The following is a 17,804-nucleotide window of genomic DNA, read 5'->3' as shown; positions in this document are numbered from 1 at the left end:
GGCTAGAGCGGCTCCGCAGCTCGCTGTGCCCAGTAGCGCTAGAGCGGCGCCCTTCCCGCCCCTCGCTCCCACGCGGCCATTGGGCTAGAACGGCTCCGCCCCACGCTCTAGCGAGGCTGACGTTCTTTGGCGCCTGCGCAGTTGTGGGTGGGGGCGTGGCCAGCGCGACTGAGCTGTCGGGAAGGGCCATTCCGCGAGGCCCTTGTTACCGGTGGGGGTTGGGCGGCCCGATGGCGACGTTCTTCGGGGAGGTGGTGGCGGCGCCGTCCCGGGCCGGGGTGGACGAGGAGGAGGAGGTGGCGGGGGAGCGCGAGGAGACGCCCGAGGACCGCGAGATCCGCAGGGAGCTGGAGAAGAAAAGGTGTCGGGGGGGGGCAGCGCGCGGGGGGGCGCGAGCCTGGGGGAGGAGCCGGACCGCGCCCTCCCCCTCCCCCTCCCCCTCCCCTCGCTGGAGCGGGCGGGAGGCGGCAGGGCGCGAGCTCGAGAGTCCGGCGGTGTCAGCCGCGGATGGTCCTGCCCGGGGGGCGGGCGCGGCGCTGCTGCCCGAGCGATGCGGCGCCTGGACGCTGTTTGTGGTGAAAACGCGGGATCGGGCCCGTTGTCTTCATAAAGTCTCGGGGGGCGGGGCGGCGATCCCAGTGCCGCCCTCTCGTGTCGGGGGCAGGTGCGCAGTTCAGCTGCTGGGCTGAGCTTATTTCCCTTCCTCTTGTCTCTCTGGGTGTCAGGCAGGAGTCAGAGCAGTGTCGGTCACTAATCCAGTCCCCTGTGGTGAGGCAGGACTGGGTATACCTGGCCCATCGCTGACAGCTGTTCAGAGGGGTTTATGAACAGGTTGGACCAGGCTGCGTATTCCACAATATCCCTACGAGTTTTCCACTGCTTAACTAGCCTTATAGATGGATTTTTTTCCTAATATGGAACTTAAATCTCCCTTGCTGCAAATTAAGATAAATTACTTGGATCACCCACCCCACCAGCTGCACATGTGGGCTTTGTAACAGCCCTTAAGGTATTTGAAGACTATGAAGTCTCTCCCCTTCTAAGCCCCCTCAATCTCCTTTGCTCAAGAATAAAACATGCCTAGTTTTTTTTTAACCTTTTAGTTTTCTGCACTTCATCATTTTCATGATTTTACTCTGGACTCTCTCCAGTTTGTCCTCATTTGCCTGTGCTCAGAACCGCACATGCAACTTCAGCTGAGGACTCACCAGTGCCAAATAAAGTGGGTCAAGACTTCCTGTGTTATATATCTGACATACCTGTTAATACACCCCAGAATGATAGCCTTTTTCGTAACTGCATCATGTAGTGGACCACAAATTGAATGAGTCAACAGTAACCCCAAGATTCTTTTCAGCAATACTACTGCCTAGCCAATTATTCCTAATTTTGTAGATGTGCTTTTGATTTCTTCCTTCCTAAGCGTAGTACTTTGTTTGCACTCATCTTTATTGAATTTTGTTGATTTCAGAGCAGTTCTCCAATTTGTCATGGTTGTTTTGAATTCTATTCTTGTCCTCCAGAGTACTTGCAGACCTCCCATTCAGGTGACATTTGCAGATTTTTATAAGCATACTCTCCATTATCCAAGTCATTAATGAAAATATTGAATAGTACTGGACTCAGGACAGAGCCCTGTGGGACTCCACTATATACATCTCTCCAGTTTGACTGCATGCCATTTATTACTACTCTTAAACTGATTGAAAGACCATAATCTTGTACCTACCTTATAGTAAGTTCTTCTAGATGACATTTCCCCGGTTTGCTTATTAGAATGTCATGTGATACTGTGTCAAAAGCCCTACTGAAATTAAAATATATCATATCTACTAGGCTAGAAACCCTGTCCAAGGAAGAAACTAGGTTGGCTTGACATGATTTGTTCTAGAGAAATCTATGTTGGCAATTACTTAGAACCCTGTTATCCCCTAGATGCTTACCATTTGATCAGTTAATAATTTGTTCCCGTATTTTTCCAGGTGTTGAAGTTAGGTCTGTAATTCCCCAAGTCCTTTGTTCCCTTTTTAAAAACTCAGTTCTTTGTTTGCTTTTCTCCGTTTGTTGGGAGCTCACCTGTCCTCCATGAGTTCTCAAGGATAATCGCAAATGGTATTGAGATTACTCCAGCTAGTTACTTAAATGCCCAAGGGTGAATTTAATCAGGTTCTTCTGGTTTGAATACATATAACTTATCTAAATATTCTTTAACCTGTTTTTTCCCTGTTTTGGCTTGTGTTCCTTCATTTGTGTAACGTAGGATGATTCTCACAAAAACAATTTTTGTATTGTCTTTCCAGATCATAGAGAGAGGTAAATGGATCTAACCTTATTGCACAAACTGTGTTCTTATCCATTGTTTGTTTTGTTTGCATTTAACCTATTTATTTCTTTTTCTTTATGCTAGGGAGGTCCACATCCTTTGGAGTTCGAAGTTAAGTGCATCTACTGGAAGCTTTACAGATGAGCAGTTTCCTTGCTCTAAGTTTATATTGGCGATAGGATATAATTCTGTAGGTAAGTAGTCTAGACTGAGAAAAAAGCTTTAGAAACTCTATACAATTGTTTTGCCCTGCTCCCACTGTAACTTTTGAATACTGAGCAGTAGCAAGTAGGAACATGGGGAAGGTGTGCGTGCTAAGATGGTGCTTTTCTACTTGAAGCCATGTTTGATTTTGCTTTGGTTCTCACCATGACTGTTAAACTCCCTTTTATGCAAAGGATAGCAGCAATCTGGGTTCCTGGCAAAATGGGTAGAGAATTGCAGTGCTCCTATAGGAGGCATTCTGACTATGCTCTGGAGGGATTTTAATTACTTCCGTTTTTCATTCAGGGGATAAACTTTTAGACCTGATGTTGGTGAAGAGAACTTTCCAAATGTAAGTTGAGGTAATGATGCATTTTTAGACAGCACCAATAATTCTGAAGTTGTACATTGCTTTGCCATACTGAAAGTGTCATTACTTTATTTCTTTTGATACCTGCAGGAGGTAGCATTTAAAAATACGTTTTTTAAAAAGTATCTATCCCATATGGTTATCTGATGCGTCTTGAAAAATGCAAATGATCCCATAAAGAAGACTTCATCACTCATGTCACTTTCAGTCTGCCACTCAGAAGCTAAGAGTAGGAGCAAAGGCGGGCACTGAAGCTTTTTACAGCGGAATGCAAATAATCTGTTTTGGGACACATAGGGTAGCAGAGATACAGTAAGTTCTCACTTAACGTCATCCTGGTTAACGTTTCATTGCTGATCAATTAAAGCTGTTGTTTGGCAGCTGCCTCCGTTGTCCACTGCTTGCAGAAAGAGGAGTCCATTGGAGCTAGCTAGTGGGGGCTTGGAACCAGGGTGGACTGGCAGCGACCCTATCAGCTCCCCTAAGTTCCTTGTGTGGCAGCTGCCCAGCAGACTATGAATTGCCAGACAGTTCAGCTGTTCCCTCCCCCACTGCTCTGTGCTGCTCCTGCCCTCTGCCTTGGAGCTGCTTCTGGGAGCCTCCTGCTTGCTGTGTGTATGGTGGGGTGGGGTGCTAATGTCAGGGTGTCCTCCTGCCCCCCATCTCCACAGAGCGGGATGATTGAGGGGTCAACAGGACAGGGCTCAGGACTGGAGGGAGCTTGCTGGCAGCAGCAGCTATCTCAACTGGCTGATCTAATTAAAAAGGCAATGTACTTAGAGTGGGGTCAGCGTAATTAAAGGGCGATGCACATCTCTCGCGCGCGTGCACACACACAAGGTGGGTGTGTTTCTGTGTCTCTCTCTGCCATGCTGTGTCTCCTCCCTTCATTCCTGCTGCCTTGTAGAGTGTGAGGCTACGTTAACAACACTGTGTTAACCCTTGAGGGCTCAGCCAAGTGCTAGTTCATCATTTAGCAGTCAGGCATTCCCTGGAAAATATTCCACCCTGTGACTCCTCAACCTCAACCAAGCTTCACAATCATCATTGCTGTGTACAGTATTATTGTTTGTTAAAAACTTATACTGTGTGTGTATATATACATCTCTACCCAAATGTAACATGGTCTTTGGGAGACAAAAAATCTCACCATGTTATAGGTGAGACATCGTTACAATGGTGTAGGGAGAGGAACCACTTTTACCACTCTTCCCCCACTCCCCGCCCCAGCTTGTCATGCCAATCAGTTCTTTGACCAAGCAAGCCTGGGAGGGAGGAGAAGCGGAGGAGGTGAAGGCAGAGGTGAGCTGGGATGGGGGGGCTGCAGCAAGTAAGGTGTGGGCGCAGGGGAACCGCTCTCTGCCCCAGCTCACCTCCATTCTTCCTCCTCCCACGAGCATGCCACTCATCTCTGCTTCTCCTCCCTCCCAGGCTTGCCGCGCAAAACAACTGATTGGTGTGGCAAGCCTGGGAGGGAGGGGGGAGAAGCAGAACTGCGACGCATTCGTGGGAGGAAGCGGAGTGGAGGTGACCTGGGGCAGGGGGGCCTCAGGGAGGCAGCAAGTAACTGGGGGGGGGGGAGGGGGTGCAGAGGAACCACTTGCAGTAACACGAATTCAGATATAACAAGGTAAAGCAGCCCCGTCCCCCGGAGTGATGCTTTATCGCATTATATCTGAATTCACGTTATATCAGACCGCATTATATTGGGGTGGAGGTGTATATGTCTTTTGTCTGGTGAAAAATATTTCCCTGGAATTTAAGTCTCCCTGGGTACGTCTACACTATGGGATTATTCCGATTTTACATAAACCGGTTTTGTAAAACAGATTGTATAAAGTCGAGTGCACGCAGCCACACTAAGCACATTAATTCGGGGGTGTGCGTCCATGGTCCGAGGCTAGCGTCGATTTCCAGAGCGTTGCACTGTGGGTAGCTATTCCGTAGCTATCCCATAGTTCCTGCAGTCTCCCCCGCCCCTTGGAATTCTGCGTTGAGATCCCAGTGCCTGATGGGGCAAAAATCATTGTGGCGGGTGGTTCTGGGTAAACGTTGTCACTCATTCCTTCCTCTGGGAAAGCTACGGCAGACAATCATTTCACGCCCTTTTTCCCTGGATTGCCCTGGCAGACGCCATAGCATGGCAACCATGGAGCCCGTTCAGCTTTTTTTTTTTTTTACTGTCACCGTATGTCTACCTAATGCCGCTGACAGAGGCGATACTGCAGCGCTACACAGCAGCATTAACTTGCTTTTGCATGATAGCAGAGACGGTTATCAGTCGTTCTGTACCGTCTGCTGCCATTGTAAATTGGCAATGAGATGACGGTTATCTGTTGTTCTGTACTGTCTGCTGTTCTCATGGGTGCCCCTGGCTGAGGTCGGCTGGAGGCGCAAAGGCAAAAATGGGAATGAATCCCCGAGTCAATCCCTCATTTATGGTATCTAAAAATAGTCAGTCCTGCCTAGAATATGGGGCAAGTGTACTAGAGAACCAGTGTATCAGAGAGCACAGCTGCTGCATGTCAGCTCCCGCAGAAATGACAAGCTGCATGCCATTCACAGGGGTTGCCCCTGCAACAACCCCACCCGTTGCTTCCCTCCTCCCCAACCTTCCTGGGCTACCGTGGCAGTGTCCCCCCCATTTGTGTCATGAAGTTATAAAGAATGCAGGAATAAGAAACAGTGACTTGTTAGTGAGATAAAATGGGGAGGCAACCTCCTGCTGCTATGACAGTCCAGGCAGGATGTTAAGTGGTGCGGGGGAGAGGAGCCCAGCATCCCGCTGCTATGATAGTCCAGGCAGGATATTAAGCGGTGTGGAGGAGAGGAGCCCAGCATCCCGCTGCTATGATAGTCCAGGCAGTACAGAATCTTTTCTTTACACAGGAAAGGGAGGGGGCTGATGGAGCTCAGCCCCCAGTTGCTATGATGAGGACGGTTACCAGCCGTTCTGTACCATCTACTGGGAATGACCGGCAATCATTCCTATTTTTACCCAGGCGCCCCCGGCCAGCCTCACCTGAAGCCAGCCAGGAGCACTCACGGGCTGATGACAAGGACGGCTAGCAGTCCTACTGCACCATCTGCCACCGAGGAGGGGAGAGGAGCGGATACTGCTCTTCACTGCCGCAGCATCACGTCTCCCAGCAGCATTCAGTAGACATAGGGTGACACTGAAAGAAGTCAAGAAACGATTTCTTTCCCTTTTCTTTCACGGGGGGGGGGGGGAAGAGAGGGAGTAAATTGACGAGCTATACCCTGAACCACGCTGGACAATGTGTTTGAACCTACAGGCATTGGGAGCACAGCCAAGAATGTAAATATTTTTCGGAGACTGCTGTGGACTGTGGGATAGCTGGAGTCCTCAGTACCAGTACCCTCCTTCCCTCCCTCCCTCCCTCCATGAGCGTCCATTTGATTCTTTGGCTTTCCGTTATGCTTGTCACGCAGCACTGTGTAGCCTGGAGATTTTTTTCAAACGTTTTGGCATTTCGTCTTCTGTAACGGAGCTCTGATAGAACAGATTTGTCTCCCCATACAGCGATCAGATCCAATATCTCCCATACGGTCCATGCTGGAACTCTTTTTGGATTTGAGACTGCATTGCCACCCGTGCTGATCAGAGCTCCACGCTGGGCAAACAGGAAATGAAATTCAAAAGTTTGCGGGGCTTTTCCTGTTTACCTGGCCACTGCATCCGAGTTCACATTGCTGTCCAGAGCGGTCACAGTGGTGCACTGTGGGATACCACCCAGAGGCCAATACCGTCGATTTGCAGCCACACTAACCCTAATCCGATATGGTAATACCATTTTTAGCGCTACTCCTCTCTTTGGGGAGGAGTACAGAAACTGATTTAAAGAGCCCTTTATATCGATATAAATGGCCTCGTAGTATAGACGGGTACAGCGTTAAATCGGTTTATCGCTGCTAAAATCGGTTTAAACGTGTAATGTAGACCAGGCCCCTATTTACACTAATTCTTATGGGAAAATTGGATTCGCTTAATATTGTTTCGCTTAAAGTAGCATTTTTCAGGAACATAACTACAATGTTAAGCGAGGAGTTACTGTATATCTGCTTGTCCTGCCTTATAACAGCCAGGAAACTGGGATGAGAGAATAATAATTAAGACACCTCTCTCTTGCAGTGTGAGTTCCTACTGGTAGGAAAGAGGAAAAGCTCCTTCCAGCAGCTCAAGGGTGGACTGGCACTTCAAATTTCCAAACCCTATTTAAATCTAGTCTTGACCAGGGTTTAAAGATGCAGTGTGAGTTTGAACTAGCTACCATAATCCAACTCTCACATTCTAGGCCTTGTCTTAACTAGTTAAATTATACTTTAGCACTTGGTAAGCTGGTCAAGCTAAAGCCTGGGCTTTTTGCGTCCCCCATGGCTTTAGCTTGACCTTCTTAGCATGTGCTAATGTCCAGCTTGCCTGGTCTTAACTAGAATTTTTGAAGGCATGTATTAGTTTGAACTAGCTGATGTGGTCTGAAACCTCTTTAAATACTAGTCTAAACAAAGCCTCAGAGAGTGGAGCATTGAGTGGAGTAGGATAGGAATTCTAGCACCTTCCTTTCCTATCAACTAGGAATGAAATCTGACTTTATCAGGGATTTGCCCTTGGATTTTACTTGAGGGGCCTCCCTTCTTTTCTCTTAATATTGGTTTCTGATCAGTATGCTTAGTCTCTGGCTAGGTGGTGTCTGATAAATTCTTCAAGCCCTTTTGATCACTTACTGTAAATTGTGAATTCACTTTTGGCAAAAGGAAGCAGAGCCTTGCTCTGAGTTTTGGTGCTGAGGAAGAAGCTAGTGCCAAAGCCATGATTATGTGGATTAACAAGATAAGAAAAGCTGCTTCACTCATTAAGGCAAAAGTGCAAGTATTATTTGAATAGTACACTCCTGCTATTTACACTACTTGGATTTGATTTGTTTCAGAATTGAAAATTGTATCATGGTCACTGTGATGGAGGCTTATATTGCCGTGTGGGAGGTGTGTTTTTGAGATGAATGTAGCACTCATTCCCTGGGGTGGTGGAAATAGGTGCATACTAGCGTGTTCTGTTTGAGTGTCTAATCATGAGAGATGAGTCTGAAAGGGAAAAGATTCTGAACATATCTTGTAGTTTCAACCAGTTAATGAATGCACTAGATTTGATACTGATTTTGAAGGGAGATGGTTCTCTCTGCACAGTGGACAGTGTCTGTTGCGTCAATGACAAATAAGGGTTAACATTTTTATGTTTATTTTATAGTATCTGATGAGAAAAACAAAATATTTCATGTGACACAAAGTATTTAGAATATACAAAACATATATTTGATTAATATTAACTGGGATTTTTTTTAAATGACATTAATATTTGATTACTTTAATTCTTGGTCTTTCCAGGTGAAAGGGTACTAGAGTTTGTGGTTTTGTTGCAACCACTAACTTAATGTAATTGATAATGAGTTCTTCCCAGAAAACCTCAACCACAAACAAACTGTAGTCATCCAGTTCAAGAGGTTTTACGTGACTTTTGTTTTAATGGGAATGTCTCATCTATCTGATATTACTATATAAACTAATACTGATGTTGTTCACAGCTTTCCTGTCCTCATTTGTTCTGAATTCTGGATGCTGGGAAGCAGCTGGCTCTGTCAAATTGTGGAACGAGTGGTGCAGAACATCAAATACAACAAGTGTTCTTCCAACAGATGCTTTCTGTTTGTTCTACAAATTAATATCTGATCCAACAGTAAGTGGCATATATGTTTGCATTTAGAAATGATTCTCTCCCCTTATCTCTTTTTCTCAACATGAAATCAGTAAGAGAATCCTTTTCAGAAAAGAAAACCAGTAAGGTTGCAGTATTCTTAGCTTACCACATCAAAAAATGTGATTTGTCAGCTCACTTGATGAGGTTGCTGAGACATGAGCTGCATTTCAGGAAGTTTAGGGTACTCAACTCTGCCATGTAGCTATATTAAATTATGGAATTCAAGGTTACTTCTAGGTGTTAACTTCCACCCTCAAAGTCTAGTACTAATAGGTGTTCTCTGTGAACATTTTGGGTCATATCCTCAGTTAGCATAAACTGGTGTAATAAAGCTACATTGACTTACACCTGATGAATATCTGGCCCTTTATGTGCAGTACAAGGAAGATTCATGGCAAGATGGAGTGCTTCATATCAGTTGCAGATGGAAAATCCTCATTGAAATGGTAGTAGTATATAGTATGAGTGTAATCAATATCATGTTCATGTAGAGTCAATATCTTTTTAATATGAGACAGAAAGGGACTGTAACTGAGTTGTCTGAATCACTTGTTTACAAGTCTGTCTTTTTAGGTATTGTTGTGCCAGTGCAATTGCTATGTGGCTGAAGATCAGCAATATCAGTGGCTTGAAAAGGTAAAATTGAGATTAACAGGAGTTAAGCAAAGATTTTTTCGGGGTGGGGGGTGGAACCTCTTATAAGAAAAACAAAACATTTCTGCTTAGAATGCTCAGTTATTTTCTGTATCACTTTCTTCCTCCCCTGCCTCCGACTCAGAAAACTAAATGTTGTTTGAATTTTGTACCAAGAAGTTCTGTCTAATCCCATCATAGCTGCGTCTGCTGTAGTTAAACTTTCTAAAACAGTTTCCAGAAGAGAGCCTCTGTTTTCTCATACTCATTTTCAGAAACATTTGCCTTTCAGGATTAAATTTTCCATTGTTGATTTCAACAGAGGTGAATTATTCTGACCACTTTTGAGTTATGGAAATATGGGGGAAAAAATTGAGTGTTTGTGGTGTGGTTGTTTTGTTTTGTTTAGGAAAGAAAAGTATAACAGCACTTGTACAGGGCTACGGCTGCCAAAAATAACTAGTTTGAAACTTGGCATGGACAAAGTCCTCACTGAGGAGTGTGTGTTCTGATTTCTTTGAGGGAGAAATGCTCAGTTCCTGCCTCTTTTGTTCCATCACTATAATTCTGCCATACAGAGAGGCTGCTGCTGGAACAGTTCACAATATTGTCAACCCCAGTCACTCAAAAGGCATGAGTCCAGTCTGGAACTATTATGTAATCAACTTCAAAATCATGAAATTCTTAAATATTGGGTTATTTTTGTTTGCCTTCTAGTTTTTGAAGTGTAGTGTACACTCAGGTCATATTTTTCATGATCTTTTTTTCCTGCAACCTCATGGGTTGTGAACTTTTTTTTTAAAATGAAAGCTCAGATTCACATAATCACTTGACTTCAGGAACTGAAGTATTAACAAACACAACAGATGTTGCGAGGCTTAGGTAAAATCATAAGAGTTGTTAATATTATGCAAATTGGGTAAAAAGTTTGTAGCAGTCTCAATGAGGCAGAAAGGAAAATAAAATGTGCTTTATAGATCTGCAAAGAGATTTTTAAAATTGAATTGTGCCTATATATATATAATTTAAAAAATACAATTCAATTTTAAAATCTCTTTGCAGATATATAAATATATAATATAAATAAATAAATAAATAAAGGACTGTAGACTGATGATATTTCTCAGCTAAGCAAATCAACCAATGTCATGTCTTGTCTTTCCTGGTTTGGGGTTCTAGGAAGCTTGTTGTTCTGAGCTCTTGTGTGACAATCGATGGGGCAGAGATGCTAATCTGTAACAAGTGTTCTATTCCATTAGGCATTGCAGTTAAATAGATGTTAATAGAAACTTCAGCTTTCTTTTTTGGTTAGCAGTTTGACTAAAAATCCCTCTTCTCTTCCTCTGCTGCTCTTCCCTCCCCCCTCCCCCACTGCCATTGCTCTGCCTTCAATCTCTTGTGATGTCATAATTTTGCTGGTTCTTCAATGACTACATAATCTCTCCCAGAGAAAGCATAAATCATCAGAAGCAAGTCTTTTTGTTTTCAAGTTATAGGGTAACAAAACATTAATGTGGGGGATTAGTTGCCTACCTTTAGGAGTAATTTATTGTCCGGCTACCATATACATAAATAAGAGAACTTCTGTAGCATATTTCCCATATTGTTCCTTGTCTTCTTCATGGTGATGAATCCTAAGAAGGTGGTAGGAGGGATATCTGTACATTTTTACTAACTTATCAGTTGTAAAAACGACAAGACCATGTAGAAAATGAAGCCATTTTTAGTAAGTGTGTATTGATCTTAGAGTAGAAAGTAGTGACATCTGAAGGCTGTACATGGAAGAGTCAGGGATCCAAAAATGTATTCCTATTAGGGCTGTCAGTTGCAGTTAACTCTCGTGATTAACTCAAAAATATTAATTGCAATTTAAAAAATGTATTGTGTTTAATCACACTTATAACAAAAGAATGCCAATTGAAATTTATTAAATATTTTGGATGTTTTTCTACATTTTCAATATTGATTTCAATTACAACACTGAATACAAAGTGCACAGTGCTCACTTTATATTTTTATTACAAATATATGCACTGCAAAAATGATAAAAAATTATTTTTCAGTTCATACAAGTACTGAACTGCAATCTCTTTATCATGAAAGTGTAACTTGCAAATGCAGATTTTTTTGGTTATATAACTGCACTCAAAAACACAACTGTGTAAAACTTTAGAGCCTACAAGTCCACTTAGTCCTACTTCTTATTCTGCCAATCGCTAAGACAAACAAGTTTGTGTACATTAACTGGAGATACTGGTGCCTGTTTCTTATTTACAATGTGACCTGAAAATGAGAACAGGCATTCGCATGGCACTTCTGTAGCCGTTGTTGCAAGGTATTTACATGTCAGATATGCTAAACATTGGTATGCCCCTTTATGCTTCAGACACCATTCCAGAGGACATGCTCTCATGCTGATGATGCTCATTACAAAAATAATGTGTCAATTAATTTTGTGACTCTACTTCTTGGGGGGAGAATTGTATGTCTCCTGCTCTTTTTTTTTTTTTTTTTTTTTAATCCGCATTCTACATATATTTCATGTTATAGCAGTCTCAGATGATGACCTAGCACAGATGTGGGCAAACTTTTTGGCCTGAGGGCCGCATCGGGTTTCACAAATTGTATGGAGGGCTGGTTAGGGGAGGCTGTGTCTCCCCAAACAGCCAGGCATGGCCCAGCCCCGGAACCCCTGCCCCATCCACCTCTCCTGCTGTCTGTCCCTGACCACACCCAGACCTGCTGCCCCATCCACCCCCTCTTCCTTCCTGACTGCCCCCAGGGACCCCTGCCCCCTCCACTCCCCTTCTCCCTAACTGCCCCCTACACCACCCCATCTAACCCTCCATCCTTCCTGACTGACCCCCCAGGACCTCTACCCCATCCACCCACCCCTTCTCCCTGTCCCTTGACAGCCCCTGGAACCCCCACCTCTGACTGCCCCCTGCTGCCCCATCCAACCCCTTCTCTCATTCCTGACGGCCCCCACCCCGGGACCCCTGCTCCCTGACTGCCCCCTGTCGCCCCATCCAACCCCTCCCCTCCTACTTTTTGCCATCTGAACTAAAATGAACCCAGTCTTCTGTAATTGGACTCCATTCCTGTATTAGCATAAACCTCACTTATGGTGGAATTCATGTTTTCATTTCAGGTTTTTGGCTGTATGCGGGAGGAGGATCTGCAAGTAACCATTCTTTCAACATGTCCTGTAACTGATTATAAAACCCCTGAATCCACTTTAACACTTCCTTCTCCTTTTCTGAAAGCTTTAAAGACAAAAGATTTCAAAGAGACCACCTGTTGTCCACTGCTGGAGCAGCCAAATATTGTACAGGGTCTCCCTGCTGCTGGTATTACGCAACTTCATTTATATTCTTGCATTCATTCATTTATTTTTTTGCTACATTGCAAGGTTATACCTGTGTCCTGTGCTAACTGTTGACATTTATTGATGAATGTTAATTTTGAACAGCATAATGTTTAACTGATGATCCTAATTTTAAGTTTATCCTCCAATTGCGTAACATTACATCGTACAGTATATCTTGAACCAGGAGTCACCCAATGAAATTAGTAGGCATAAGGAAGTACTTCTTGGCACAACACAGAGCCATCCTCTGGAACCCTTTGCCAGGGAAAGTTGTGAAAGCCAAAAGCATAACTGAGTTAAAAAATAATTAGATGTGTTCTTGGAGGATGGTCCCTCAAGGGCTATTATCCAAGATGGTCAGAGATGCAACCCCATAGCAAAATGATATATTACTTAAATTGAAAGAGATGTTATGCAGTGTGGATTAGATTACATTGATGTAACAGTCTTTTCTTTTTGGTTATATATAGTTCTGAGTTATTGTCAAGTATGGCAGATTCCTGCAGTGCTGTATCAGTGTTACACGGATGTCATCAAACTGGACACTGTTACAATTGAAGCATTCAAGCCTGTGCTTTCTTCTAAGAATCTGAAGAGTTTAGTCAAGGTAAAGCTTAATTTTAAAGATTAGTGGAAAGTTCTCTCTCTCTTAATATCGGAGTGTCTGAGGTTGTAGACTATTAAGACTTAGATGTATAGTATTTGAGAGAGACAAGCTTGGATTAACAGACCATCCTGAATATAAACCTTACAAATTGGAACACTTAAATGCCTTAAACTGCTTCCATCTGTGATTAGCCTCTTAGCAACAGTGTGTGAGAAGCTCTAGATTCACAAGAATCATTTCATTTTTGAATTTATTATAATCTGGTATTTAAATGAATAACTTCAAGTGACTATTGTAAGTAGAACTTCCTATCGATCTTATTAAAAGCCTCTAAGCTACTCATGCTGCTTGCTGGTCCGTGAGCTAATATCTTACCACTGTGCATCCATAGTCAAAATGGTGCTATTCTATTAGCTGTGTATCAGATGAGAGCCATTCTAGATCTCATTTAAACATTATTTTGAAAATGTTAATTTTTTTAGTTGTATCAACTTCTATTAAAGCTGAAAGAGTACAGACTTCAGGGACATATTAATCATAAAGGTCCAGATTTTTAAAGGTATTTTTGGCCTTGGTATGCTCAGTATTGCAACACCTACTGGATTTAGGAGCCAAAATCTCATTTTTTCAAAAGGGATTCAGGAGCCAAAGTCCCCATGACTGTCAGGTCTTCTGAGTCCTAGTCCAGTGCTGAATCCACTAGGCCACACTGTCTCCATCAGCAAGCAAAAAGTTGAATATTTTCCTTTTTTTAAAATGTTTTGAATGAACATGTTTACAGAATGACTTCTGTAAAGTTCTCGCTCTGTTTTTGCCAGTTGAACTTGAGTTTAAATGGAAAAAGTGATTGGTAGGAGAATCTTTGAAATAACCTGTTTTCAGCTGTGACTGAGATGCAAATTCCAGCTTTCAGACACCACCTATGAATTTTAGGATCCAGCAAGGCTTCTAATTGATGATAATAAACTTTGTTGAGGGGAAATAAAAATACAGCCTCTTCCCCCTCCCTTTTATGAGTGTAACTATTTGAGCAAGAGACTACAGGTCAACGAGTCCTAGTGTGTGATTAAACTGGACACTCCTTTGGAGCTTTCACTAGCTCTCTAGATACTTTCTTTCATAACACCTGACTCTTACTTATTGACTAACTCCTCACTTAAAGTCATCCAGTTAACGTTGTTACGTTGCTGATCAGTGAGAGAACATGCTTGTTTAAAGTTTTGCAATGCTCCCTTATAACGTTGTTTGGCAGCCACCTGCTTTGTCCACTGCTTGCAGGAAGAGCAGCCCATTGCAGGTAGCTGGTGGGGGCTTAGAACCCGAGTGGACTGGCAGCCCCCCATCTGCTTTCTCCTCCCCTTAAGTTCCCTGTGTGGCAGCTGCCCAGCAGACTATGAATTGCCAGGCAGTTCAGCCAACCCTCCCCCCACTGCCATGTGCTGCTCCTGCCCTCTGCCTTGGAGCTGCTTCTGGGAGCCTCCTGCTTGCTGTGTGAGGGGGGAGGGGAAGAGGAGTGCTAATGGCAGGCTGTCCCCCTCTCCTCTTCCCATCCCCCAACCCCCTTTACAGAGCAGGGTGCGGGAACACAACAGGGCTCAGGACTGGAGGGAGCTTGCTGGCAGCAATTGCTTTCTCAACTTGCTGATTTACTTAAAAAGGCAATGTACTTAGAGTAGGGTCAGCATACTTAAAGGAGCAATGCACGTCTCTCTCTCTCATGCAAATAGTGGGTGTCTGTCTCTGCCATGCTATCTCACCTCCCTCCAGTTGTGCGGCCTTGTAGAGTGTGAGGTTACATTAACAACACTGTGTTAACCCTTGAGGGCACAGCCGAGTGCTCATTCATCATTTAGCAGTAAGGCATCCTGGGAAATATCCTACCCTCTTCCACCCTCTGACTTCACCACCTCAGCCAAGCTTCATAATCATCGTTGCTGGGTACAATATTAAACTGTTTGTTTAAAACTTATATTCTGTGTGTGTGTGTGTGTGTGTATATGTATATATATAATGTGTGTGTATATAAGTATACACACACTCTTTTGTCTGGTGAAAAAAATTTCCCTGGAACCTAACACACACACCACCTCACCCCGTTTACATTAATTCTTATGGGGAAATTGGATTCGCTTAATATCGTTTCGCTTAAAGTAGCATTTTTCAGGAATATAACTACAATGTTAAGCGAGGAGTTGTTGTTAATGTTTTAGTCATATTGCTGTTCACTGTAATAAAGTTTTCTGAGGGGGTAGAAAAGAGTGTGATTGAAGTGTTGTGCAACCTACTAGTGATGACTCTTTCTTTATTTTACTAGGATATGTCCAAAAGCGCAGAGATACTGAAGAAATTAGTGACAACCAATGAAATTCATAATAACATCTATACATAAAGATAAAGTGGACACTTATCACCAACCAGTACATTCAAGTCTGATGTGTGCTTTGTCAACTCCAATTGCTTATTTGAAGATATTTTGGAATTCTAGCTGCTTCTTTAAAAGTGGAATAAATCCTAATAGTTTTTTTTATATTTTGAGGTACTCTTTATTTGCACTTTTTTCAATGCCTAGAGTGACTTAACACATGTCAAATTTTCTTCCTTCACTAGATGGGAGTATATTTTTAACAGTTTATTAACTCAAAGAAGATGCACATTTTTCCCTTAAGTGGATTGAATGACTTGTTTTAAATATACACATGCTATATTTAAAACAGAAAAGTAGGTTTAATATCTAATGATGTCATACTTTGTTACATTTATTTTGAGTTGTCTTAAAAATCTATGTGGGTGATCTGAATAAAGATACTCAGAAGTTTTCAAATTTTATATACAAAATATTTATATGTTAAAAATATCATGGTAAAGACATATTGGAAACTTACTAATGCAAATGATGGAATCCTGAATTGTATTTTTACACGTAATTCCATGTTCCCACCCCTTCTGCTTGTCAGCTATTTGGAAGCAGGTGAAATACGTGACTCCATTTTTACTTCACTTTGGAACTTGCCTCAATATTTTAGCCGGCTTTCTCTTACATAAAGAGAAATTATACTTTATGGTAGTCAGAAATTTTGCAGGCCAAAACTGTTCCAATAAGATTTTAATCTTAACAGCAACTAGCACGACGTGGTCCACGACTCTTAGGTACCGCACTAATACAAATAAAAAATAATAATCAAAATTGACTTTAATATTAAAAGTCTGTCTACATCCATACAACAAAAATTTGCTTCAACCACTTTAAATGAGTTGACAAAGGAGTAGTAAGAACAACAGTCACCTTTATGCTGAATAGGAAATTTTCAAAGAGAAGCAAATAGTTTAAATGTTCAGTATTTAAAGTTAAAATGATTTTAGAAGTTAATATTCTTCTTCGAGTGATTGCTCATATCCATTCCAGTTAGGTGTGCGCGCCGTGCGTGCACATTCGTCGGAAAACTTTTACCCTAGCAACTCAGTGGGCCGGCAGGTCGCCCCCTGGAGTGGCGCCATCATGGCGCTTGATATATACCCCTGCCGGCCCACCCGCTCCTCAGTTCCTTCTTACCGCCCGTGTCGGTCGTTGGAACAGTGGAGCGCGGCTTAGCTGACCTCCACTTCCCTAGCTACTCGTAGTTCTCGTATATAGTTATGCAGTTATAATCCTTTTATATATATATTTGTATAGTTATACATTTTTTCTCTGCTAACATAGTTAGGTTAGTAATTGTTAGCAGGGTTCAGGAAGTAGCCCCTTCCATGAACCCGGTGCCGGAGCTCATGCACGGCTCACCGGGTTTTAAAATGGGCTCGGCCTGCCAGAAGCCGATGCCGAAGGGAGATCCACACGACTCCTGTTTGAAGTGCCTCAGGGAATTGCACTTGACAGCTAAGTGCCCCATTTGCAAGGCTTTTAAGCCGAGAACAAAAAGGAGCGGGACTTTCACCCACCCCTCCACCTTCGGCGCCGAGCGATGATCAAGCGGCTGGCAGAAGCGCCTCCTCGGCACCGGACCCCGCCAGTACTACCAAGGCCTTTCGGCACCGGCCGTCGCCGGCACCGAAGTCGACTCGGCACCGCTCCCTTCCTCCGAGGTCGAGAGAGCCTACAAGTCCTGCTGGTGCCTGACGGCTCCCCGGCACGCGCCGTGGTTGAGCCCCCTGCTCCTGCTGCTTCCGTGCCACCTGCATCGCAGCCAGAGAGCTCGCCTAAGTCGGATTGCCCGGCACCGACACCTGCAGAGGCACCGATGACATCGGCACCGTCGATTCCAGTCCCCCAGGGCAATTGAATCCAGTGCCTGACAGCTCCCCGGCACGCGCCGTGGTAGAGCTACTGCTCCTGCTGCTTCCGTGCCAACGGCACCGCAGCCAGAGAGCTCGTCTAGGTAGGATCGCCCGGCACCGACACTTGCTGCGACACCGACGACGTCGGCACCGTCGATCCCGGTCCCACAAGGGCCGTAGAATCCGGTGCCTGACGGCTCCCCGGCACGCGCCGTGGTTGAGCTACTGCTCCTGCTGCTTCCGTGCCAACGGCAC

At 43.8% G+C, this 17,804-nt stretch overlaps 1 protein-coding gene across 2 annotated transcripts; it reads left to right on the top strand.

Moving 5' to 3' along the window:
• Window positions 1–179: 179 nt before the first annotated feature.
• On the top strand, window positions 180–15,807 carry PSMG1 (proteasome assembly chaperone 1). 2 transcript variants are annotated; one of them, XM_050916610.1, is made up of 7 exons: window positions 180–361; window positions 2,408–2,517; window positions 8,498–8,649; window positions 9,244–9,306; window positions 12,455–12,653; window positions 13,144–13,280; window positions 15,595–15,807. In XM_050916610.1, exons 1-7 carry the CDS (start codon window positions 231–233, stop codon window positions 15,667–15,669), a joined length of 867 nt encoding a protein of 288 aa, XP_050772567.1. In that variant the 5' UTR covers window positions 180–230; the 3' UTR covers window positions 15,670–15,807. The 2 variants fall into 2 exon arrangements, with proteins under 2 accessions (XP_050772567.1, XP_050772577.1); XM_050916620.1 differs by lacking the exon at window positions 180–361 and adding an exon at window positions 493–575.
• The last annotated feature ends 1,997 nt before the right edge of the window (window positions 15,808–17,804 follow it).

The sequence above is a fragment of the Gopherus flavomarginatus genome, chromosome 1 (assembly GCF_025201925.1).
Source record: "Gopherus flavomarginatus isolate rGopFla2 chromosome 1, rGopFla2.mat.asm, whole genome shotgun sequence".
Taxonomy (NCBI): domain Eukaryota; kingdom Metazoa; phylum Chordata; order Testudines; family Testudinidae; genus Gopherus; species Gopherus flavomarginatus.
The sequence above is the reverse complement of the archived record's forward strand: the minus strand, read 5'-3'. Positions and strand labels throughout refer to the sequence as shown.